At 43.8% G+C, this 27,477-nt stretch overlaps 1 protein-coding gene across 1 annotated transcript in view; it reads left to right on the top strand.

The window, feature by feature from the left end:
- STS (steroid sulfatase) overlaps nt 1-15,316 on the top strand; it is a 146,010-nt gene extending 130,694 nt beyond the window's left edge. The window contains exons 9-10 of the mRNA XM_033104872.1: nt 1,656-1,777; nt 13,187-15,316. Of these exons, the coding sequence (XP_032960763.1) occupies nt 1,656-1,777; nt 13,187-13,563 (499 nt within the window). The 3' untranslated portion in view covers nt 13,564-15,316. The remainder of the gene's footprint in view (nt 1-1,655; nt 1,778-13,186) is intronic.
- Nucleotides 15,317-27,477: the final 12,161 nt, after the last annotated feature.

The following is a 27,477-nucleotide window of genomic DNA, read 5'->3' as shown; positions in this document are numbered from 1 at the left end:
CGCATTATTAGAGACTGAGTCTTTCTTGGAAGGAATTTGAAAGGAACGAGGCACAGTAAGTACCGTTTCAGGGTAGGAATCGTGTTTCGGAGAGCGCGCTGCTTCTGAATAGAACTGTCCATCTACCTTGTTCCTTTCCCTTCCTTGTGTGGCAAACAGGAATGCAGGCGTGGGACGTGAGCCAAGCCTGTCTTTTGTTCTTATTTTTAACTTATGATAATGGAATGTTTTCAGTCCACAGACATCTGCGCAACACATGATTAATCACAAGGGTTCAGGCCAGAGAACTGCTAAGCAACAAGGCTGTAATTACGTTATAGGGTTTTTAGTGTGAAATAAACTGCAAAAAAGGTAAAGAAAAAATCTCAAGGGACATAGGATCTTTCAAGAATGCTTACCCAAGTTATATAACCAAGGGAAACTGCCAGTTTCCAAATTCCTCATGCTGGGGCTTGACAGGGATATGTTGTTCATCAGAGGAAAAATCCTCAAATCCTAACTCTTTCCAATGTAGCTCTCTGCCTTGTTTCAATAGCACTGGCCGCGCGGTCTCAGTGACTTCAATTCCTCTAGCGGCTGTTGATGTGTCTTTAACTCAAAACAAAGTGTTAGGTTTTCCTCCCTTTCTTCAAACTCTATAAACAACCTTACATTGCTCATCACCAGTTGGATATAACTGTTGTTTACAATTCAGAAAGTACCTCTTCTTGACCCAGTTAGATACCCCGTAGTAGAAGAGGCATAACTTGACCCTCGAACACCACAGGGGTTAAGGGTGCCAACCACCCACCCAGTTGAAAATACAAGGATAACTTCGTTTGGCCATCATCGGAGGCAGACTCTGGAAATTTGGTCCATTGAACTGTGAGGGTTAATTGACAAAAAAATCTGCATATAAGTGGACCCACACAGTTCAACCCACATTGTTCAAGGGTCAGTTGTACTTAGATGTAGGTGCAGTCCATTCCTCGGGTGTTTAAGTGTTATCATTATTATTACCAATGAACTCATTCGGATTTCATTGCAGTCTATTCAATCCAAGTTATGTGTTTTGTTGTTGTTTAATCCTAAGTGGTTGGGCATTCTTATTGTCAACAGACGTGTAGTTTGCGAATAAAGCTTTTTCTTTGCCAAGGCAACAGACAGAAAATAGGGTTTAGAGAAGCCGTGGAGACAGCAGTGGAAAGCATGGAATGCTTACTCAGGGGGGTTTCCATCTCATTGGCTTTGACTCGTCATATGACCTTGGACAAGTTACCGGTGTTTTCTGGCCTCAGTTTCCTCATCCCATCATCATGGGATGATGATGGTCCCCATTCATGGTGCTGTTTGGACGACTCAATGATTTATATGCGAGGAGAGCGGGCCTCCCTGCATTGCATATGGCGCCCGACACAAGTCAGTTAGTGTTTTTTCTTTTGTTTCTTTTTTCTTTTGTTTTTTTCCTTCTTTGTTTCTTTCTTTTTTTTGTTTCTTTGTTTTATTTTTCAATTAATCAATTAATTTTTAGTGTGTTTTGTATTGCTTACCTCATCACAACTGTGCAGCTGTATCACGCTCTCCTTTGTTGGAAAGACCACTCAGAAGTCAGGGTGTTTCCGGTCAAGGGCGATATGGCCACGGGTGCCCTCATGCTCACCTCATTTCTCCCTCAGGATCATTGACGGGCGGGACCTGATGCCCCTGCTACTAGGGAAACGCCAACGCTCCGAGCACGAGTTCCTCTTCCATTACTGCAACTTCTACCTGAACGCTGTGCGCTGGCACCCGCCGAATAGTGAGTACACAGACAGCCCCCCGCCCCCCCCCCCGTGCTTCTTGTGGTTGTGCTTTCACTGCCGTGCCCATCCGTGTGATTGCAAGAGGGCTTTGCTTCACAGAGGCCGGGGGGGGGGCCTCAGGATATGACTGCGCTTGGCATGGGAGTCCCCCACTCTCCGCCTCTGCTGTCTTATTGCTTCTGCTCCCATGGTTGTCCGGGTAGGATGTCAGCGGACGTTGGCCTTCAGCCACCTTTGTGCCAGTGATGACTCCTCCTTCAGGGAGAGGAAGTTCGGGTGCTCAGCAGGGCAACAGGCCTGTCCTTTGTGTCCCACCAGCATTGCCCCTTCACGCTGAGTCTCAGCCCCTCTGCTCTGTGCATGGCTGAGCTGTGCCTGCGGCTTCCTCCACCTGGAAGGACCTTCCTTCCGTTCTTTCCTGGGTAAGGCTTATCAGCCACCCCCGACGCCCTCACCCCAAGAGCACCTCTGAAACACCGCGTCCTCTCTGCCTTCTCTCAGAGTGCTTTCTGCCGTTCTGTCGCTTTGGGCTGTGGTGCTGTTGGGATGCTTCCCCAAGCTTCCGTCTCGCGTCTCCGAGATGGTGGGCCATGACTCACTGATCTGTGCTTTGTCACAGATCGTGTGGGCTTCCCGGAGGTAGATCTTTGGAACAAAGTTCAAATGCGTTGATGTTGTCGTATTTCCCAGGTGTTTTTCGAGTTGTGTCTCTGTCAGCGGTGGAATCGATGTGGGCTTTCTGACACCAGTTTTAGAGTCGTATTCTAATGAGCCCAAAGATACAAATGGAAACAACTGATAATCCTAAGTGTAGTGAAAGGTTTCAGGGTTTTTTTCCCACATATTTAAATTTGGGATTGACAATAGTGTTTATATCACTAAGATGCCTAGGAGCCCAGGAACATCCAGCCACTATTTATACAATTCTTGTATAGTCTAGAGGTATATGAGTATATATTGAGGTTGCACTTTGAGTTCACTCTTCAGAGGTTAACTAAAGCTCCCCTTTTCACTAGTGTGTTTGGGGGTGCTGCTTCTAGAAGCTATCTTCTCCCAGGACATCTGGGAATCTGCCATCTGATGGCTCACTTTAAACTCAGAGTGAGACACACATTGGCTTTCAAAGCATGCCTTTTCCCTCCCTGCTCACCCAGACAATTTACCAAAGATTTCCCATTGAAAGATCAGCCTCTCCATTATTTTTTAAAGTGTGAAATTGCAACCCCTCCATTATCCACAGAAATCATAGCCGTTTTACCCTCCATGCCTTGTACTTTCAGTCTAGGCAGCTGCCCTGCACTATGTTTTAGAAGATGGATGGACAGAAACAGCTGTGAGATTCTAGACCTGGAAAAATTCTCTTTACCTGTCTCAGCCACGTGTCCATAATTTCACCCCTCTGTAGGAATCGTGTTTCTTTTTTACATTAATTGACTGCCTTTAGGTCCTAGCCATCTAATGAGTGAGCCCTGTTCTCCTTCCTATTTCTCTTTATGTGGAACCTGTGAGAAATGTAAAGAACTAGGTTTCTGTGAGTCTCGGGTGTTTAAAGGAGTGTGGTATCATGTCCTCCATGTGGCAAAATCAAATAAATAAAGCCACCCCCGACCCACCCCCCACCTCCCAGTCAGAGAAGCCGGAAGGAGCATATTGGATCAGAGGCTGGAAAAACACATTCTGTGGAGGAGTAAAGAGAAAAGAGACAGGAAGAGATAGAAAATAGGACTAAGTGCGAAAAACAAGACCCAGATCCTAATAGGCAGCTGGCCCTTGGATAAAATTTGCTTTTCCAACAGACACGAGTCCCATTTCCTCTTATGCAATTCCTGAAAATCTTCTGCCTCTAAACAGCAAGAAAAGATGGGGAATCGCAGTGTGTCAATGCTGGAATCATGCACTGAGCTGAAGGGTGTCATTAAACATTGGGTTTTATCAGTCATCTCTTATTTACTTGTCAGGGTGTATCTGACACTCAGCAGCAACGGCTGGTGTCTTTGCTGTCACACAAGGCTTCACAGTTATTTATTTAGTATTTCATGTGTTCGTTTATTCTGTAAGCATTTTTTGAGTGTTACAGCCACTGTGCTAGGGTGGGCATCTGTCAGTGAGCAAAGCAGAGGTTTTACGTAACGTCTGAAGAGGGAATTAAAAGTCCAGCCTCACCAACGACCTTTTTGGCATGTGCGCTTGCCGTGTAAGTGGCTTCCTGATTTTCATGCTGCTTACGTCTTAGACTATTTGGGGCCACAAGCTGTGCAAAGTGTTGAGAGCACAGAGGTGCATGAGGAGAGGGTGACTCTCATTTGTACCGAGTTACCTGTCAACTAGAGAAAGCCAATCAGTGAGTACAAGTTGCGTGAGTGGGCTTGGGTCATCTCAGGCCTGTTTTGCGAGGAGAGTGACAGGAACCACTGGACTGCATAGTGGGATACTTTTCATAAATCTTAGGGATAAGAGGGTTGTCCTCCGACCTAAAAATACCTCCTTAGAAAAGAAAAGAGAAATTTACAATTTGGGGGTTTAGTACCAGGTGTGCTGGAGCTGGCTCCTAAGTGGTCAGGAATCCAGCCAGCTTGTTGTTGAACCATTGCTAATGTGAAGTCAGCCGTGTTGGGCGTATTTACACCACGGCAATTGGCAGACACAGCAAGTCTGGGCTTTGCTTCTCGCCTCCGAGAGAGCTCGCTTCACTGGTACCACTGAAGTAGAATCAACCAGAAATTGTTTTTAAGATCCAATTGCCATTTGTCCTGATTAGGTGGAGGCCTAAATACTACAACTCCAACCTTATTAAATCCTTACTTTCTAAAAATTTAGAGCTAGAATCCCGTTAAAGCATGAATCCCTTTTAATTTTTATATACAATGTTTCCTCTATGATATAACAATTTTGTAAGTACAATAATCCTATGATTTTGTCATCTGAGCCAAGTTAAATGACATAATTGAATCATGACCGGATATCATTATTCCCATTGCATTTTTTAAAAACTCTCAAACGCAGTATCATAACATGGACAACCTTTCTTGCATTAAAAAGCGAGTTTTAAGTTCGGATTTACTCTTCAATGTGTATTAAAATTTTTGACTTGAAGTTTTGACATATGAAATGATGTTATTAAAAATTCAATGGAATGACAACTTGATTGTATGGATAAAATTTATCTTAAAAGGCAGGTAGGTATGTGGCTCCAGGATGTCTGTTGCAGATTTTCTAGCTGATAAAATTAGTCTATAAAATTAATGCTCGTATTACTATGAAATAGCCCTCAAACCAGCTGATCATACAAAACTCCGTGGGACGTGGTCATCCTGATGCTGAATCCACAAAAGCCTCATAAATCCTGTTATGTTTTCAATTCAAGTTAGTTGGAAACTTTTTCCCTGTGATCAAAATAAAAAAAAAATACCTCGCTAAAACAAAACCAAACAAGAAAACGCAGTAGATAATAGAATTCATTCTAAAGAGGTGTTTTCCTATCCAACTCTTCCAAAGGTACCGTCTTTCCAAAACAGAGGATAAATAAGGTTTAAAATCAAAACAGTATTCCCATGGTAAGTAGAAAAAAAATGCTTGCTTTGCTCCCTACTTAAAATTTTCACTTCGTTACTAAATTAATTTTGTGTCCAAAATGCACCTAAGAAAAGAGAGAAGATTCTAATTACAGCTACTGAGGTCTCATGGGTTAACTGGTGTAAGGAAGGCCGTGCTTGGATTTCATGTGTGGTAATCATTTCAGTGGGTATGCATCCAGTGCCTTCCTTGTCTGGTGACCAGAAGTAGGGTCAAAGGGTCAGAAGTAAGCTATGGAGGACCGAAGTTGAGGTGACGCGGCATTTTCAAATGAACGCTCGCTACGAACCTTCACGTATCAGCTTACCTTAGAAAGATAAGCTCGCACCCTAGAAAACACAGATACAGAGGGTGCCAAAAAATGTATATGCATTTTAAGAAAGGGAAAAACCGTGTTAAAATTACACTGACGGGAACCACTTTGAGCACCTCTTGTCATTGCAGAAGTCACATGGGACTTGTATTCATCTTTTCTTATTGGTATATGTTGAGTATTACAATCTTAATACAGTTGTTTCCTTTCTTAAAATGTGTATACATGTTTTTGACATATAATTTCCTTTTCCTTTTTTGAGTACCTCAGCCAAATGCTGCATTCCCAGGAGCTTTTGCCGTGTCAGGCATTCACCCTTGAATTCTTTTAACCACCCCATAGTGAGGGGACAGCATGGGACAGGTAATTGTAGCAATGCAGGATGACACTGTCCCAGGATGGACAGAATCTGCTCTGACCACCTAGGAGAAGGAGTAATGCACAGGGATAGCGTCAGCTTTCCTAAAATATTTAAATACATATTTAATTTATTTTATATCATCATCGTTCAGACTCTTCAGTAACAGGCTTAATGTACCCAACCATTTATTTCCTTTAATGGAGAAAAACTCCTACATGGACTTCATTTTCTCCAATTTAACCTTTTAAACGTGTGTTTTCACACGGCACTTCATAGCACCTTGCAAACAGTATTAGACAATTTTTGAAACACGCACTCACTTTTCTACTGAAGTTTTCATATGTCTGACCTAAGATTAGTATCATTGATGAAAAAAAAATACCGGCTCTGACTTTGTTCAATTTGCCACAGCGCAAACTTGCTTCCTTATAGAGACAAAATAATCAAAATGGAATTTTCTTTCTCGAATACAAAAAAAGAAAAAGGAAAAAAGCACCACTGTATTTCTGAGTGTGGAAACTCTTTTCAGTCTTAGCTCAGCACCCAGTTTATTCTAATCTTACTTCCCTTGCCTTTTGTTCCCTTGCAGTCTCAGTTCTACCATTTTATTGATTTTCTACAATATTTTTCACACGTGTTTTCTTTAATTTCATCTTGGGGTACCTCTCAGTTCTCTAAATATGCTGATGTCCCTCACCTCCTCCTGGCTTGTTTCCTATCTGCTATTGGACTGGTATTTTCTACAGGGACATTTTAGTTTTAACCCAGGCATGTTTTATTTAACAACTATTTACAGTGGTACCTCGGTTTTCTAACGTAATCCATTCCGGAAGTCTGTTCGAGTCCTGAAACATTTGAAAAACCGAGGTGCGGTTTCCCCATAGAAAGTAATGCAAAAATGGATTAATCCATTCCAGACCTTTAAAATCAACCCCTAAAACTGCAAATTTAGCATGCATTTTACTATCTGATGATACCATAGGATCCATAAAATTTATGACATTCGTAAACCGAAATGTTTGTCAACGGAGGTGTTCGAAAACTGACGTGCCACTGTATATCTTGCTCACCTTTGTATCTTCTATACAAAAGTGTTTCATAGGTAGTTTCGTACTTTGCCCTTTGTTAATCACTTATTCTTGAAATTAGTCTTTTTATGTGGCTGTTGTGTATCTTTTGAAGACATTCTTAGTAACAACGCACCCTGACATTTGTTCCATCTCTGCTGGCTAGCACATATTCTGCTACAGACTGTGCATTTGATCTCTTTTAAAATCCTCACCATCAAAAGCAATTTTGATTATATTCGTGTCAGATTGGGCTGTGAGTGACAGAAAACACAAAGAGACAGTCGCTTCCAGCAGAGGGAAGTACCTATCACCGCCTCATGAGTGAGAGCTAGAGGTGGGTGGTCCGCGAGTCTGAGAGGTGCAGACCCCATACCTGAGGACTGGGCAGTGTCCTCTTCCTGCTGAATGATGATGGTGTCCACCTAGAATGATGAAAGAATGGATGGAAAAGAGGAGAGGAAAAGGGTGCATGTCAGTTAGTTCCCAAGGAAGATGTCCAGACTCTCCCAGTGAAATCCCCGGAAGTTGGTCACCTGTCCACACCTTGCTTGATGGGAGGCTGGCAAGCGGAGTCTTCAGTCTGGGTGTGTGTGGGCCCAGGTAATACTCGGTTACTGGAAGGGCGGGAGAACGGCTGGCGGTCTCTCCCAAGTTATTTTCCCATTTATAGTTGGGGAGACAGAGATGTAGGACGTCCCATAATAGCATGCAATCACAGAGTTGATGGCAAAGTTGCATTTACAACCAATGCTGCCTGTCGTCAGAGGTGGCCCCTCTGTTCATTGGAACTTCTTCACTTCAGAAAACCGGGTCTTTGACTCACAACCACAAAGATGATTCTTCATCCTGACTGTCTATCTGAGCATCTTCACCTCTGCATGGACTGTTTCTAGGATTCGTACATGTTGTCTTATTCCCTAAGTGTAACCAGTGGGGCACATCAGCTCCCGTCTTCCCTCGACTGGCTCTGTCCCTTATCCTCTCCCTCTCAGCTGCCGTCATGTTCATCCTTCATGCCCTTCCATGCATATTCCTTTCAGAAGGCACGACTGACTTGTGCCAGTGATTGACCCTGTTTGGATGCCAAGAGAGCCCGAGATAAATGTATTTCCGAAGTCTCTGACTTCCTCACTCATTTATCTGCCATTACGAGGTAGTCATGACCTCAGAGAAGTCTGGATGTCTGTCCGGCTGAAGGTGTGTTGGGCACTGAATGATTTTTAGGCAGGACGATGCGGGTAGCTCCCAAGGAGAGACAACAGGGTGTACTCGGCTTTCTGTCTGTCCACAAGGACAGCTTCCTCCCTCTCTGTCTGTCTCTCCCTGCTCATCTCATCCGTGTATTCATTTACCCAGCACATTTTCATCGACCCTTCTGTGGAAGGCATTCCGAGAGCAAATAACCTATTGAGAGTCTGCAGCCGGTGGTGGCCTATAAGGGCTGATTGCCTGGGGTAAAGTAGTGAGAGGAACAAGGAAATGCTGATAACGTCTGGCTGGGAATCAGGACAGGCTCAAGGAGGAGTGGTTGCAGGGCCTGGAAGGATGGGTAGAAGGTCAGCATGCAAAGAAAGGGCAGACTTCCGCGTGCATTGTGTACCCCACCTTGCACCACCTCGTATGGGCCCATCCCCCAATGTGCGAATTGAGGCTTAGTCAACGAGAGCGTTTTGTTTGCGGACACTCAGGCATTACTTGGGGGAGCACACATTGCTCTGACCTGTCTGGATTTGAAGCAGATGCGCTTAGCAATAGCCGTTACCTGCGTCCTCTTTCTTATCACTGTTACTCCCTCCTGAGTTCCACGGAGTATAATCCATGAGCCCAGTGCTGGATCCTTCAGCGTCTGGGCTACAGAGAACAGGTAGGAAGGAGCGTCAAGGGGTAAGAAGAGGACCGGGGTCCAGCGTGCCCTGGGGTGTGTTAGAAGACACCGGTGCCCTGGGCAGCTCCGGGTGGGGCCACATCATAAGATGTCTGGGTCTCAGAAAAGAACTGGGGCGTTGGTGTAGGGTGGCTGTCTGAGGACAAGGGACCATACAGCATGAGATTTGAAGTGTATCACAGCAGCAAAGGGGTCTCCATGGACTTGGGGACTATGGGATGGATTTTCAGACATCCTCAGTTCAGCAGATGAAGTCCGCATGACTGAAAACCAAGCCTCGGGTCCCGTGGGTGTGGGTCCCTTGCAATGGGAAAGCAGAATAGCATTTGGAATGGTTCTTGAAAAATCCCAAGATGGCGCTATGGCAGGAAAAGCTGCCAAGACCGACCCTGAGTCTCTGTGTCTGGCTCCTATGATATATACATGCAATCCTCCAAGCATCCGAAATAAATCTTGCCAGGACTAATAGCTGAACAACATTCATCGGGGGGAACGTCTAAATTTGAGTGATAAATTAAGAACCAGTTTGTTGACACCATTTAAATTTAGTTTCCATGCTCTTTAACTCTTTCACTGTGTTAACTGATTTCATTTTTTTCCCCCCAAAATGGGTTAGAAATCCACAAAAGGACAAAAAGCTGATATTTTGACTGTTTTACGCGTTTAATGATAACAATTTGAACTGCTTTGTATATAAATGACATTGTTCTTTGTCGAAAAATTTCGGATATATTCATTCAGATATATCCGACCATTACGGCAAAAGGGTTAAGAACCCTTGGTGGAGGGGGAAAAAAATATCTTAAGACATGTGTTGCACGGGCAACAGATTTCAGAGCAGGCGGAGACCGATATGTTTTTCACTTAGATGGACTGCAGCTCTATATTCACAGCTAACTGACATGTGGTCTTGCTGTGAACCCACAAATGTTTGGAGAGCTTTCGGGTTGTTAGTACTGTAAGCCATGCCACGAGGTCAGAGGGGACGCTGGAAGACAGAGGTTAAATGGCCATCATGCCCAGCCTCACACAGCTAGGAAGTCACAGAGCTGGGACCTGATCCCAAATTGTCAGCCCCTGGCGTCACATGTGCACGTCAACAGAAAGAGCAGAAACAAATCATACTAAACAAGGCACCAAAACACAAAACACTCCGGAGCCCAGAACAAAGGGTGTGGACACACCGTCCTGGTCACGCTCACACACCCCCGAGAATACCAGCATCAAGTGAAATACAGTTTTCTCCATCAACCAGTAGGCTGGGATTTTTAAAAGAGAGAAAAAAATATTTTTGAAACCGAGTGTTTTTCTAGTATGTGGAAAAATCCAGGACGAAATAGATTATCAAAGTAATTTTGGCTGTTCCCTTCCCTTTCTCCCACCACTAAATAATAATCTTCAAAGACAGGACCACATATACCTATTAGAAATAGAAGGTGCCTCCTGTTTTATCAAGAGACTGTGATTTACCCCTTTCCTTTGAAGATGAGTGTTCCTGGTGAATAACAGAGAAGGGTGGTAACGTAAGGCCCTAACTCAGAGATCTGTGTGTAGTAAAAGGCAGCTCCGTTCCTCTATTTGAGCAGCTCCACAATGCTCCAGGGGAAGAGTACAGAGAATAAGCAATCTATCACTTTACAAAAAAAGGTATAAAAATTCAAATTTGAGGATAAAAAGGCAAACACCTGTATAGCTACCAAACAGTTCTTTGGGGAAAGAAAAATTTATTTTTGATTCTGCAGATGTCCGACATAGAGATTGCTCAGCTCTTCCTGGGCGAGGGAGCCTGAGGTGGACTGACTGGCTTTTAAGTCAATCTTCCAGTTCATTTCTGGCAGGATGGAGCTAAATTGGTAATAGCAGAATCTGTGTGCGTGGCTTTCAAAAGCAAGTGGGAAATACAGTCCTTAAAAGGAATCTGGTCCAGGATCCTGCCCTCTCTTGGGTTTTAAACACACAGAGACGTGACACGAATGCCAAGTTTGAAACACCCTCCAGATTTGCAGCGTTCTGAGCAAGAGCCAAAGGGGCTTCCCATCTCTGTCACTGCTGTGGCCCTGGCTGACCCTGGGTGAGGATGGACTCTGAGTGGCTCCATTGTCACAGGAGGGGTTCCTGAAGGAAATCTGTGGTACCTAGGAGGAAAGGGAAATGAGAGGACCTGCTGTGAAGAATCTTAATGTTACCCACTTCCTTTTTAAACTCTGCTGGGGGACATTCGCCATGTCCAGCCCAGCAGGTCTGCATGCCAGCCTGACTTCATCTGTAAAAGGCCCATCTGCTGAGCACATGTAAATTGGCACAGACCTGACATCCCGCCTCTCCCAGCTCCAACTGTGCTGTAGACGGGACGGTTCTATAATGCAGTCCTTTTAATAGAATCACCTGTAACATATTATCACCTGTAACATATTATTACATATTATAACTAGGCACTGTGTTTCCTAATTCTTCCCAAAAAGACCACAGAGAGGCCACATTCCATTGCCTAAGCTTGACTGAGGTCACAGGCTCTTTGGGGACCCTGCAGACACCCAAGACAATTGTTTTTCTTTGATTCTATTAATTTATTTCATATTTGGATCACGACAAAAGTCACCATATGCCTGCAAATTATCAAAGCGGATTAAATGGGTGTGTGAAGCTTACTCGTGGGAAAGTGGCTACAGTTTTATGTAAAAAAGCTGTAAGGATAACGTGAAAAGGACCCTGGCATTTCGTGCCTAGTTCCAGTTGGTTCAGACACATGAATTCTCTGTTTTCATCTGCTGCAATTTTCACACGCAGTTTTAGACCTCTGTCAAACAGTGTTTGATTTAGCAGTCCGCTCTTCAGAAAGTTATAACGTTGTGAAATAAACAGGACATCAATCAATTATTTCATCATTGTTTGAAAATTATTTTCCTAAAAAATTCAATAGTTGGGGATTTTGTGGAACACAGAATTTATATCTTAAAAACAATTTAACCCGTCCTACTCTAGGGTCAACGAATCCCCATAATTTGAGGTTTCTAACACCTCGATTAAGGTGTAACATACAGACCGTAAAATTCCAGTTGAATAATTTTTACCGCATGTATGGAGTTCTGCAACTGTAGTCACGATCTAATATTAGAGCATTTCCTTCATCCCCCAAAAGCTCACCTCTGTTTCCCATTTGCAGTCGGCCCCTATCCTCGGTCCCAGACTCTTGTAATTCTGGATTTGATAGGTTTGGGCTTTCTCAAAGCTGAGAAAATGAAATGTTAACTGAGGTCCTAGCGTGGGGAAGATTGCTCCTGAGGGCTGTGTGTGTGCACATGCAGGCTTATCAACCCTCCTGGATGTGTTAGAATTGAGCCTCCCTGCTTCTTCCTTTTTGTTTTAAGCAGAAAACACACAGGCTGCAACTTTAAAGGGTTCACGCTGGAGTGCAGGAGGTGACAGAGCTAGGAGCTTGCAACCTGTTAGTCAATATATACAAAGGGTGCCAAAAAATATATATACACATTTTCAGAAGGGAAAAAACTATATTAATTGTAATACTCAATATATACCGATCACAAAAGATGAATACAAGTCCCGTGTGACTTCTGCAATGACAAGACGTGCTCAAAGTGGTTCCCATCAGCGTCCAGACACTTCTGATGACGGCGAAATCTTGCTTGAGCCACGTTGACCAAAGTGTCCACTTGTATCCATTTTTTTGGCACCCCCGGTATATTTCTCAAATGCCCTGTCTACATTTCCAGGCTGCAGTGTTTATTAGACTAAAATGACGGTCCGTTTGAGTTCTGTGCTCACACATTTAATCGGCTTTTCGCCTCTGGTAGCATGGCACCATCTAATACATTAGGGATTGGGAAAAAGAAAGGAGAGGGAGAGAGTAAAGAGAGAGAGGGAAAGAGAGATTCTGAAGAAGAAAACATGATGGTTATAACGTGTCTAAATTTGGGCCATGGTATCTATTGCTTAGTCAGTGTCACCTTTGGTCTTTGGCAGTTAAACAGTTACGCATGCTTTTGTTTCTTCATTTTTAAGCTCTGACCCTTCTTCTTTTGAGCCTCGAGTGTGAGAAATACACAAATTTCATCCACAATGGAATGCTAAGCCTCCACCTTCTTAACGCCCATCGCAGCGTAATTTCTGTGCATGTTCTCACTTGTCGTCTCTGTCAGGCCACTGTTTCTCCATGACACCAACACCTGTCCTTGTAAACCACAGGCACGTCCATCTGGAAAGCCTTCTTCTTCACGCCCAAGTTCGCCCCGGAGGGCGCCAACGGGTGCTTTCCCACCCACGTGTGTTTGTGTTACGGGCACTTCGTCACCCACCATCACCCGCCATTGCTCTTCGATCTTTCCAAAGACCCCAGGGAGAGAAACCCAGTAAGTCCCACGACCGAGCCCCGGTTCCAGGAAATCCTGGAAACCATGCAACGCGCTGTGGATCGTCACGCCCAGACCGTGCAAAGAGTCCCCAATCAGTTGTCTCTGGGGAACATTCTGTGGAAGCCGTGGCTTCAGATGTGTTGCTCCTCCTTCTTCAGCCTCTCTTGCCAGTGTGACCAAGAAACACAGGATGGACCGGTGAGCCATTAGCTGCTGTGCATCTGGGGACACGACGGACACATGGTGTCCACCGCAGCTCTTTCATTACAAAGGCACACTGGGGGTGACGATGGGTCCAACCAGTGCTGCCAGCACTTGGACCTGGGATTCATTTCTCTATCTCATCACTGAAAGCCCCAGAAAGAGCCGCCCAGCGACCCTGTGGGGAAGAAAAAAAAAAGCCAAGGTTTGCCGATTGTAGAGGGACAAATGTTCATTGGACGTGTACGTTCTGTGGCCAGCTCCAGTGCAGACAGGTGGTACGATAGTGCAAAAGGCCACTTGGTCACCCCTCGACAAGCGTGTGTGATCAGCCGTGCGTGGTGGCTGTTAACCCGCAATCCCATACGATGGCATGGCCGCCATCACACCGCCACTGCTCCGATAAAATAGGGAATCCCACGTTTCAAAGCCTTTAGTAAATCTTCACCCACGCAGCTTTATACTCAGTAAAGGGCCGTCTTCCATACCAATAACAGGTGATGAGATACGTTCCTGTGTAGTTATTGGAAGGCAATTATTAGCAGTATTATTTAGAACATAGGAAATGCTATTCAGAATTCATATATTTAGATATAACGTTTATTTCTTTCCTTGAGAAGGTTAAGATATTTCAAATATGGAACTGCAAAGTTATCACTATCTAACTAAAAGCAATCGCCTCACAGACAGATTCTGACTTTCAATGTGGATTTCCCATTCCAGAAATTGCTGAAAACCTGTCACATTGTTTTAGGAAACAGTCTTATTAAAGAGCGCACTAAAGTGTTAATACTATGTTAGGATTATTGCTGATACCATTTTGCAGGAACTGCTTAAAGCCGCTTAATTTATGTGTTATTAATATTAATTTATGTGTTATTAAAGTCATTAATTTATGTGTTAAGATGATTCTCTTTTCTCAAAGTTTAACATACTCAATGCCAGTGGACTTTTAGAGAACTCTTTATGATGTGGGAGTGTGTGTTGGAGGATTAAGTAACTTGAAACATGTTTACAGGTTATGTGAACACATGTTTACACATAGAGTCATTGTTTATTCTGTGCAATGTCAATGGAAAATGAAGGAAACGTATACCTCTAGAGGTAAAATGAGCTTTTCAAGAAGCATCTGCCTCGGAATAATGTAGCTCACCCTTACTTTTCAGGGTTTTTGAAAATCAGCTGTATTTCTAATAACCATTTACCCTCTGAAAGTTCTGCTTCCAATGTCCAACAGGAAAATAGAATTCTTTGGTCTGGGAGAGACCGAACCTTGAAGACCTAGGTTTTTGTTTTGTTTTGTTTTGTTCACAGAATGGTCTGGCTACTGGTTTTCCAAGCATCCATTGTTATTACCTCTTGAGTTGTATGTCCAAATTTCAGTGGGTTTGGAAGCTTTAAGTATATTCTTAACAAAAACAAACAAACAAACAAACAAAAGACGTCACATTCTCAGCGTTTCATAGATATTACAAGCTAAGCAAAGAGTAATATGTAGAGAAGCATTGTTTTAAGAGATCAGTAACAGTGCACGAAAGACAACAATGCCGCTTGTGTGTCACGGTCCTCAAGGATTCAGGAAAGGAAACAGACTTGCTTGAGATTGCTCTGAAGGTCACACAGGGAAGAGAGGAGAAAAGAAACAGGGAAAGTGTTTGGTCTGCGTCTGTAAAGTGAGTATCTCTGGTTCAGGCTTCTTAAACCCTCATTCTACTCATGTTAATAAGAAGTGAAAATAAAATTTTTCTTGACGAAAATGTCGTGCTGCAGTCCCTTGCTTTCTCGGGTTATTCCATCCAACAAATATGTGGTGTGTTTACTGTATTCGGTAATGGGGAGGGCAAGTTTGAGTTCAACAAATATTTTGTGGAGTCCAGAAGGCTCAAGGGAGGGACTAAAAGTGCAGAGATGGATAAGAAGAAAGAGAGACCCTGAACTCCATGGTGAGAGGGCGAGGCAAAGCCAAATTACCCATCATGCACACTGCCTCGGGCCTTTTCAGGGGCTCACCAAAAATGCCTTTTTTTTTTTTTTTTTTTTTTTAAATTTCACTCATTCGCCACCTTCTTGCCCTCTGTCAACCATCAGCTTGTTCTTTATATCTATGGGTCTTTTTCTGTTTTGTTTTATTGATTATTTATTTTTAATTGATTTTAAAATGCATTTCTATTTATTATTTACTTGTTTGTTTACATCCCACGTATAAGTGAGATCATATGGTGTGTGTCTCTCTCGGTCTGACTTATTTCACTTAGCATAATACCCTGTAGGTCCATCTATGTTGTCACAAATGGCAAGATTTCATTATTTCTTATTGTGGAGTAATATTCCATTGTGTGTGTGTGTGTGTGTGTGTGTGTGTGTGTGTGTGTGTGTGTACAGAGGGTGCAAAAAAAAAGCATACAGATTTTAAGAAAGGAAAAAAGTGTATTAAAATTGTAATAGTATATACGGATAACAAACGATGAATACAAGTCACGTCTGCCTTCTGCAATGACAAGAGGTGCTCAAAGCGGTTCCCATCAGCGTCCAGACACTTCTGATGACGGCAATGACTGCTTGAACAACGTTGACCAAAGTGTCCCCTTGCATACATTTTTTGGCACCCCCGATGTATACACTGCATCTTTATCTATTCATCTATTAAAAGACACAGACAAAAATCTGGATTTCTTTTAAAATCAGAAGGAAAAAATGAACACGTGGTGGTGAAGATTGTATGCACACATGGGTACCACCACAGTTGTAAAACCCAGTTTCAGATTGTTTTAATATGTTTTACGTTTGTATGTAACATTGCTTTGTCCTAAAACATGCCTGTATGTTTCCCCTTCATGGGCCTGTGTATGTTTTAATGGGACCTGCCCCAACCACATGAAGCTGCTGCTTTTCTCCACAGATTTGAGAGCTGACAAGCTTGAAGAGTCTAAAGTTTGATATGAAAAGCATTGTTCTGTCTTTCCGGATTCCTCAGGGAAACCAAAACCGGGTCAGGAGAACCCCCTGGAGTGGTGAGGAGGAGAAGGAAAATTGAAGGGACTCAGATAGGCTCGCTTCGCATCCAACAATTCTGGATGAAAGCTACAGTGTGTCCCCAGGAAGGTGGGCAGGCGATGGATGGTGTCAGGGAGAGGTATGTGCAGACAAAAGACACTGAGCTTGTAGAGGTTCCTCTCCACCTTTCAAGTGATGGAAAAGCCAAACGTCATTCCGCCCTCTTTAGTCCTCAAAGAATGGGGTGTGTGATGGTGTGATGTAAATGACAGCCGCCCTGGAAATCCTAGCTGACTGACCTCCACTTCCATTCCGTCCACCCGGCTTCCTGCAGGACACCGTCCTGCCTGCCTGGGACCACGTGAGTTGGGGACGTTAGCCCGGTGACATCCTTCATTTCTTCGGATCACAATCTGCTTCTGCATTGCTAAAGCTACGTGTAGGGAGCGTCGCCTAATACCATTTCTTTATGTCATGGGCTCTGAATAAAGTGGTCTCATAATCTACCTGTACTGAGCAGTACCAAATATTATGTTAGAGCAGCCTTTTCAAAGAAGGAGACGTCAGCTTTCCGAATGAGAATGCTAGAAGCTTAAAAACGACTCATGCATGGGTTTATGCAAAGTAGATATTGTCGTGTTGCCATTTGTCAGTTTTCCAGGCAGAACTTCGTGGACCTTCCTTCCAGGAGACCCTCAAATGTTTACTCTTGAAATGGTTCTACTCACAAAGTCCAAACAGTTTAAGCGGCTTGTCATGGCAACGGTGTTTGTCTTACGCAGCAAAAACATCACATCTTCAACGAAGCAATTTGTACAGTGTCTGGGTGTTCTTTCTCCAGTAAGTAAACCTAATCACTTTTGTATTGATGTCTTAGCTTATGAAATTGGCCTCCCTGACTCTGGGACAACTCTGAGTGTCAAACTACTTGACCTATGCTGCAGGATGATGGCGTTTTCCTAAGTGCAAAGCTTCCAATGAATATGTTTTTGTAAATACATCCTTTGAATTGCCTGTCCAAATTTGTGTTGTTTAAATTTAACACAGGGTGCAAAATGAAACACGTATTCCCAAAGATAAGGCATATTCCCTAGTGGGCAGAGCTCCATCTCAGTGGGTACCTAGCAACATGACTTTTCCCACTCTGTAATTGGTAGTAATGTCGGAACCCTCAGAGAAACTCAGGCTGGCCAGAAAGTTCCCGCTGTGCTCGTCACTGCTGAAAGCACAACATCCAAGGAAACACTCCGAGAAGGTCCTCAGGAATGGTGATGGCACAGTGGTGATGTGGGAGCCGGGGTCCCCCAGTCACCACCAGGGGCAGCTGCCCGGTCAACAGGTGACTGTCAGCTGAACAAGAGCTAAACTTTTCTTAAGACGAGGCAGCTAGAGTTAATTACCTCGACTAAATATGCTAGGTTGGCCACACTCTATACACTCAATTGGTGAGAGCTTTTTGGATCGTAAAATGATTTTTTTTTATTAACTGGTGCTGCTTTAAATAGAAGCTGTGTGCAATAACTCTGTGTGTGTGTGTGTGTGTGTGTGTGAGTGATGTGTTATTTCTTTTTAATTGCATTGGGGTACGAGTGCATCACAGGAGGTTTACCCTATCACATGTTTTTCAGTGTACAATGCAATATTAGCTGTGAGCATAGTGTTGTAAAGCAAATCTGTGGAATGTATCAACCTTCCGTAACTAGCACCCTATAGCCATTGGTTTGCACCTCTCCATTCCCCCAGCCCCTGGCCAACCCCACTCTGCTCTGTGCTGCTATGAGTTTGACTATTTTAAGTGCCCCGGAGAGCGGACTCATGCAGTACTGGGCCTTCTCTGACTGACTGCCGTCCCTTAGCCTAATGTCTCGACGTCCGTGCGTGTTGTTGCAGGCAGCAGGAGTTCCTTCTTTCTTAAGATAGAGAGGTGGCTATTATCAAAACAAGAAGGCACTGAGAGTCGATGAGAAGGTGGAGAAATTGGAACCCTCAGGCACTGTAGGTGGGAATGCAAAATGGTGCAGCCGCTATAGAAAACAGTATGGAGGTTCCTCAACAAAATAGAGCTGCTGTGTGACCCAGCCATCCCGCTTCCGGGTATTTATCCAGCAGGACTGAATTCAGGATCTTGAAGATCTAGATGTTTGTACCCCCATGTGCATTGCAGCATTATCCCCAGTAGCCACGATGTGGAAACAAACTAAATATCCGATGACAGAGGAGTGCACAGAGGAAGTGTGGTGTGTGCCTTCATTCCTCAAACAGTACCAGCTATATGGAGGTGGCAAAGAGACAAACTTTAAGATCACAATATAGTGGGGACTACCACCGCGTGGCTAGGACCCAGAATTGTGGAGGTGTGACCTGCAGCTACGATGGGAGTGAGGAAGAAGGCAGAGTTGAATGCTTTGCGCAGCCAACACGTCGATGGTTACTTATGGGCTGAGGTTCTTTCTCACAGTGGAACGTTCCATTTTGCCTCGGTGGTCACCTGAGGATAGAAGAGTTCAAAGTATATTGCATCTCTGGAGGGATGATGGTATTTTAATGGCAACACTAAATGGATATCTTTTTATAAAATTTTCTTTGAATTCTCTATAAACTTTATCCCCTTCGAAATACTAAAAACAAAACAAAAAACGATTCCCTGTGCATTGGTAAAGGAGTGCAGTCAGTGTGACGTTTCAGTTTTGTGGGTCAGAGTTCAGTGTTAGGAAAAGATCAAAAGACGACGTCCTATGTTTAAGCTACTTCTTTCAGCAGCCTTTCAAATACTACCGCGTAACTTGTGTTTAATATTTTCATTTAATTCATGAGATGCTTGCTTCTCGGGCTTCTCTTGAAAAGTCAGGGTTGAAAACATTCCGTTAATGCAAAGCGTCAGGTCTGTGTTAAAAATCGGAGAGACATTCTGCAGTAAGGTTTGGAAGGAGCGTTGTCTAGTGCCTCTCGGTGAAGGTGCCAAGTGCTGTACGAAAAGACTGGGAAAACTCAGAGGTTCAAATAATTCAGGAAAGGGCATGCACAACATTTTATCAGACAAGGGAAATGCTCTGGGTCAGCAACTTCTAAGAGAAAGCGGTATCAGACAGACCATCCATTAGAGCTTGTGTCAGGGAGCTGTGCCCACTGTCACATTAGGGGCAGAGGGAAGGCTTCTGCTGTATATCCCGCCCCACTGAAGGTGACCTGCAAACCATCCCTGAGGCCCCGTGCAGAGGTGGTGGGCTGCTGTGTGGGATGAGGTTTGCTGACACTCATTCATCCCAGGCTTTTGTGGGTTCCTCTGTGCAATCATCACTGCATATCTATGTTACAGTTACCCTATTACAGATGAGGAGACAGGTACAGAAAACAGGACATAAACAGGGTGCTTTATGCTTAGATTGGTGTAGTGATTGCTCGGTTAAAAAAATAAAGAAATGGGTAGATTTTCCAGATCTCCGTGTATGACTGCACATGTTGTCTACTGCACAACTCCAGGGGTGACACAGGCACAACGCGGTGTCAAAGAGTGCCTCCTACGTACATTTGTGCACCACCTGCACCACCGTCTGTAGTAGTATTGGTTGGTTACATTGTGGCATTGCATACATAGATGAATCTGTGTCACTGATAGAACTTACTATACCAATTTACTTAGCAAGGGACCCAGGAGAACTCTGTGTGAATTAAGCCCATGCATTGAATCCATAAGCTGGCATATAGACTTGAAGACTTTTCCAGAGCCGGAGAAGTAATCTGAGTGTACCGATCGTTCAAAGAGTTCAAATTCATAGTTGATTTTTTGCATTCAAATAAAAAGGCACCTGGTTTTGAGTCTATTGGCTTGTTTACTGTCCCACAGCCATCACCAGTGTGTTTGCGAATGGTCTCCAGCACTTTCCACTGTCCAGGCACATAACAGCCTTGTGCTTTTGGCATCCCGTGAGCCTTGAGGAGAAAGGCCCCATGTTACTTCAGCGCCAGGGCCCCAGTTGCCAGTATAAAAATCGCCCAGCACTTTCTCAACATCCCAGATAGAGGCTGCATCTCCACACTGGATTCAGAGTGCAGGTGACACCAAACAGCCCCAGATGACCCATGGTGGACATTTAGGAAGAGAAAGAAAGAAACCTGTGTTGCATAAGCAACTGAGATTTGGGTGTTGTCACTGTACCTCAGGCAGGCGGATCGTGAGCGACTCGTGTCATCACTCTGTACCTGCAAAGGAATAATTATTAAATTTTGAAAAAAAAATATTAATACTTCGTCACTCATCGTCTTCCCTTAGAGAAATTGGGCTAAGGTATCATGGGGCATTTTTGACATAGGAGTATTTGCAGCTTAGAAAAACACTTTAGATTGTTGCAAGAGAGGAAACGTGAGGATGGTTTTGGGCCAGGGTAAGAAAAAACAAACAGAGTAACAAAACAAAACAAAACAAAATGAATGTTTAGTTGAGGTTGACCGTATCTTCAGAAATGTACGTACAGATCTATCTCCTCACCTTTCCTGAGTGGATATTAGGGAGGTAAGTATCACTGCATTTCTTAGGTCACATGGAAATTTAGCAGCCATTGTACGAGTTCGGTTCCCTTTGCAGTAACAATAACAACAAGCCCTACATTTGAATGCCATTTGAAATGTTTAACACGTTTAATCCCGTTTAATTGTATGTTAACATTTTTGACAATATATTTAAAGTTCAAAGATTATAGAGCAGGAACAATAACGCTTCTTTCCACCCTGCTATTAGCACTTTGAATCCAACTGAACCATCTTTTGACCTTTTGTCATTTAAATTCATTTTGCCCCCATTTTATTCCCGTACCCAAAACAATTAATGTTTAGTGAATCCTGGTGCTACAAAAATTGTATGGTGCTATTATTTTCCTTGACAGTGTTTGAAAGGGCAACTCGTGTTAGGGAAATATTTAAAACCATATTGTACAATTTCCATCAGAGCAAAGCACCATTAAAGATGTTCCAAGACCAAAAACAGTTCTTCTCATGTACAGTTGTTTGAATTCAGTGGTGATGATGATGATGAGAAATGAGACACGCAGAAAATGAGACAATGAGTTATGTGTTCCAAGGGAAGACGCAGACAGAAGGCAAGAAGAAGACAAGTGTGAGTTATGGAAGCGAATCTTAATCTTCCTCACTTCTGTTTGTGGTGCAGTTATCTTACGAGAAGACAAACTGGAGGAGGGGGATCCGACATCCCCTCGGTCACAGTGTGGCAATTACCCAGTAGGAATCCATCTTCAGTGATCTCAGATAATGTACAAGAAAGCCCCTGATGCATGCTTCTGTCCAAAAGACGATTTCACTCCAGGGCAGAGAGGAGAACGAGTGTTTCAGACCTTCACCCCTCACCGTCGGATATCTCCACAGTGTGCAGGAATCCAGCATCCGCTCATCACTTACTGTGCTTTAAAAATACCACTTTCTCTGCAAAAAATGATCTCTGTGCTCCTGTGCTCCACAGAAGCTTTCTAGAATGACAAGAAATCACTTCTGAAGATGCAGAGACTTTTTTTTCTAGCGAATGACAGTGCTGTTGAATTATCTTTTGATGACATCTGGCTACAGGCAGCATCGCTAACAGGGAGATGGCATGCTGCCCCATTTAGAAATTAATGGTGATGGCAAAACTGGTTTTGCTGCAGCCCAGGCAGCTGTGTTAATGGGTACTCCATGGTTACCGTGGGGACTTAGTGTTGCCCATGTATTTTGGAACATTCCGTGCTAGCACGGAGTAAGACCTGTCCTTCTCTTCCTGCTGCTGTCCGTTAACACTCAGCTCCTTGCCTAGGCTTCCAAGTTCTCCTTTTTGCAGTATGAACACGGAAATTGGCATACTGTGAAAGTGAATAGGATCTGACCCAATGAATCCATGTTACCCAAAATCACTCATTTTGAGAATTCAAGTCTAAGCTAAAATAATTCAGTTTCCACAACGTGAGGAATTCCGGTGGCTGAGGATGGAGGATGGTTGAAGACAGTGGAAGCTCTATTTGAAGGCTTCGTTGTGGTTAAACACGATTATTGCATGTAATATATTTTAATTATCCTAATAAGAGAGGATTACCCCATTAGAAAATGGTTTTCGGCAGTGCCATATGAAGGCCCGTTTAGATAAATCCTTCCTACTGTTTTAATTGTAGTTTGTAAGGACAGATGCAGACGGAAACATTGCCGTAAACCATTCCGTATTCAGTGGATGAATATTTTCCTGAACCATAAAATATGGATTTGCTACTGTAGGGAGTTAATCACATTGCCCTGGGTTTTCTTGTATCCTGGCAGAGAAATACAGAGTTCTTTCCAGCATGGAGCTCAGTTGTTTGATTACTTTGGGGTCCATTTTAGGTGCCAGTGCCTTTAGGCTTTACAAAAGCAAGATATCTTCATCAAACAGTGAAACGTGACATGGATTTCTGCAGCAGACTTGGCAATTTTTGCATTTTTACATTAAATGTGATATTGGTAAAGACCACTTATTTATACTTTGCATGGGGGTTGAAAGGAAAATGCTTTTAATTTGCCTATTGAAGCCTCAGCAATTTGGAATGAAAGCTTAGAATAAATAATGTATTCGGGTTTCTTGAGAGAGGCACAGATTGAACTGTTAAAATCCGGTCTCATCTCTGCTCTTCCAAATGGGAACAGAAAATACGAGGAATGTAATGTAATTGCTACCTGTATATTTAAACACACACACACACACACACACACACACACACACACAGAGTGTTGTGGAAAATTTCAAACAAGCAGAAAAGTAGAAAGACTGTATATTGAACCCTTCGTGACTTCATCCCCAAGCTTCAAATATTTTCACCATCGTGGCAATCTTCGAATACCATTGTAGCCACAATATGTTTAAATTTTGCATGGTCGTCCATGAGCGGAAAACAACAATTTCAATGTTTCAGGATATGCTGCATAAACTGCTCTAATACTTTTGTTTGGAGTGTATGTATTTTCCTAGGGGTAAATAGCGAAGAATCTGAATTCAATAAAGACAAAACCATATCAGAGTTCTCTGCATGTCACACCATCTCAAAACTTACAACGGCTGGATGCAATACCTACTTATTTAGCTCTTGATCTTGCAGGTTGACATTTTGGCTGCCAACCAAAATGTTGGTCGTCTTTTCCTGCCTGGGATCAGCTCAGTGGGTCTTGGCGGGGCTTGCTCAAACATCTGTCATCGGTGGATAAACAGCTGGGCCCTACTTGTGCAGGTGGGAACTACTGGGGGCTGCTCTCTGTGTGGTCCCCTCATTCTCCAGGCTGGTCCCCAAGCCTGCAATTCCAGTGATTTCAAGATCAGCAGGAGAGGGCAAGCGTCGTGTGCAGATGCTTTGCACAATTCTGCTGGTGTCTTCTTGCTGTTCTCCGTTGGGCCCAGACATGTTACCTGGGCAAGCTCAGGTTGATCAACAGACCTCAACACTGAAAGGGAGGAACTGTAAAGTCACATTTCAATGGGATGTGCAGACACGAGAAGAAAGAATCAGTGGCCAGTATTACAACCCACTTCGTAAAATTAAAAGTTTTAGCAATAAAAGCAAAAGAAAATGATATCGACCATTGGGGAAAATGGCGGAGTAAGGATCTCCAAAATTTCTCTTCTCTAAAATCAGGGATACAACTGGAAAAAGTTGTCAGAAATAATTTTTATAGGAATACTGGAAATTAGTCAAAGGCTCGGAGCAGTCCAGGGAACATTTATTCAAGGAAAAGAATTGAATCTCGGTAAGAACGGTGGTATTGCGTGGGGTTGGAAAGGAAAATGCCATCCTCCACCTCCAAGCTAGCTTCTCAAAGCAACAGTTCATCTGTCCATCCCTCATCCCTAAAGGATGGCTTCTTTGTCTCTTCTTGACTTTACTTAGAGCTTGCCTAGTACAAAAAGCCTTCTTCCCTGAGAGAATGAAGTAGTGATACATGCAACGACGTGGGAGGAACTTGAGAATAAGTTAAGGGAAGAAAGCCGTATATAAGGGACCATGTAGTCTATGATTCCATTGATAAGAAATTTCCAGAATACACAAATCCATAGACATTGAAAGTAGAATACTAGTTGCCAGGGTGCTATGAACTGCATATTTGGGTTTTCCCCCACCCCCAAATCCTTATGTTGAAATCCTTACCCACAACGTGATGGTACATGGAGGTGGGGCCTTTGGAAGGTGATGAGGTCATGTGGGCAGGGCCCTCGTGAATGGGTTCAGTGCCCTTATAAAGAAACCCCAGAGAGCCCTTTCTACCACGTGAGGACACAGTGAGAAGATGGTCATCTGTGAACCAGGAAGCAGGTTTTCACCAGACACCCAGTCCGCCAGTGCCTTCATCTTGGATTTCCCAGTCTCCAGAAATGTGAGAAATCAATGTCTGTTGTTGAAGCTACGTTATCTATGGCATTTGTCTTATAACAGCCCAAACAAAGGAAGACAGATGGGCTGAGAGGAAAAGGATTGGGGGGAGGGGGACTTGTAATGGGTACAGGGTTTCTTTGTGCATGAACGTGTTGTGAAATTAGATCGTGGTGACGGTCACACAACTTTGTGACACTACTAAAAGCCACCACGTCGTCGACATTCAAATGCTGACTATTATGGGATGTGAACTGTATCTCCGTAAAAAGAGATAAAGTCCCATTATTTCAATAACTTTTTTAAAAAAAAAGGTAAAGCAACTCTCTTTTATCCTTCAGTTATTCAAAATTGACACCACGGATAGAGTTCCCTATAGACTGTTTAACTTCTATACCATTTTTAAGATGGATACATAGACTTTCGATGATACCCTGTTCATTTAGTTTGCCTGATGAACAACCCCCCACCTATGCTCCAGCTGTTCTGCATTCCTTGAATGCTCCCTTCTCTACCCACCTACACCTCTCCTCAAATATATGAGCCACTGTTTACCTTAGAATTCTCAGTCACCTCCTCTCTATGAACTATGGTCTCCCCTACGGAACCCAAAACCACTGCTGTCATAGCTTCCGTAATATGTGGTTTCAGCTAGACGTGTTTTAGACTGCCAACTCCTGGAGAGAAAGACCAGTGGTCATGCATCTTTACGTGCAGAGTGCACAAAACTGTGCCCAACACCCTCACAGAATACGTCTCTTCTCTGGACACTGGGAGCGTATGTCTACCACGATCTCCAGAACATTGAATCCTCAGCCAGCCCACACTGTCCATTCTTCCAGCTCTGCTCATGCTGTGGAGACACCTGAAAAACAGAGCAGTGCCAAGAGAGGTGAAAACTTATGTCCACATGAAAACTTGCCCACGGATTTTGTAGCAGCTTTATTCATAATTGCCAAAACTTGGAAGCAACCCAGATGTTCTTCAGTAGGTGATGGAAACACAAACTGTGGTCCATCCAGACAATGGAATATTATTCGATGCTCATAATAAATGAGCTACCGAGCCATGAAAAGACATGGAGGAACCTTAGTTACATATTGCTAAGTGAAAGAAGCCCATCAGAAAAGCATACGTACTGTAGCATAGCAACTCCATTACACTGTGGAAAAGACAAAACACAGAGACAGCAAAAAGTCAGTGGAGGTTCATCAATTGTAACACATGTGCCTTCTGGCGTGGGGTGCTGAGAGTGGGGCAGTCTGTGCACGTGTGGGGACAGCGGTATATGGGAAATCTGTGTGTGCCTTCCTGTCGATTTTGCCGTGATACTGAACTTTTGTAAAAAATAGTCTTACACACACACGCACATACACACACACACGCACACTCATGCACACACAATGGTGATAAGTGGGGCTGCCAGGTGGTCTCCTGCGTAGACACATGCAGCTTCTCCTGGGCCCTCACGTGCATGGTGAGGGCTCCTCCCAGAGGGAGTTCTCTGTACCTTCCTGGAATCTGAGCCCCGAGGGAGAGGCATCCCAGATCCAGGTCATACATTTCCCTTTGCTGCATGAACACAGTCCCCTTTAGAGCATACAGTGTCACCAACGCCCCTGGACGTGTGCGCCCTAGCCGTGCCTTGCTCCCATCGCTCCCTTTGCTCCAAGTCTCTGGCCTTCTCTGGCCTATCCAGCATGTCTGGGGCTCCAGCTGACAACTCAAGGTGCCCCCATTCCGGCCACTCTATTCTGAGTAGCCCTTGTGACCTGGCCCTGAGTAGTCAACCTGGTTCCCGGCTTTCATCCTTCACCGCCCTTCCGTCTCCAGTTCGGCTCAGTCGTCAATACTCTGTTATGGGATTTGCCCGCTGCTCATAGTTATGTCTGTCCCCTGGAATGAAAATGTGTCCCTTCCTGCCCAGCCATGGTCATTAGCTGCTATGATTCTGTGTCACGCATGTCTGTGTCCCTACCTGACTCTTTCTCTGAACCTCCTCATGCCTTCTCAGACAGTCCAATGACTTCTGCAAAGCGGCCTGGACATGTGCTGAGTACCTCAAGCTGCTGGCATGGTCTTTCCAACAAGCACACGTTTCAGACCCTCTCCTCACCTGAGGCAGCCAAAGGTGAAATCACTGCAGAGACCCACGTCAAGACAGCTGCCATCCAGAGTGGTCCGAATTCCCTAAATAAGAATCACTCTCTGACAAGTAATTATCCCTTAACATTCCTAACGACTCAGATTTACAAATCTGACACATTTAGTTCCTCATTAACCTAAAAATCGCAACTAAGTGACTGCTTTGGTGTGGTATGTTTATAACCTCTTCTTTCCTTGAAGGATGGTGTCTCGTTTTTCTTCGGGCTACTTGGAAAGAAACAAACCATCCGTGGCACATCCGGTAATAACAGATTCCAAATATTCCCTTGGTCCCAAATCCTAAAGGATACATGGGTGTATTTTGAAAGTTAGGTTTTTAGATTTTAGCAAAAGATAAATCAAAATGCAAGGCTCAGTTAGCTCTAGAAATAAAAATACTGTAGCTGTGAAGCAAAAA

This window comes from Rhinolophus ferrumequinum, chromosome X, assembly GCF_004115265.2.
Source record: "Rhinolophus ferrumequinum isolate MPI-CBG mRhiFer1 chromosome X, mRhiFer1_v1.p, whole genome shotgun sequence".
Classification (NCBI taxonomy): domain Eukaryota; kingdom Metazoa; phylum Chordata; class Mammalia; order Chiroptera; family Rhinolophidae; genus Rhinolophus; species Rhinolophus ferrumequinum.
This window is presented reverse-complemented; position numbering and strand designations above follow the sequence as displayed.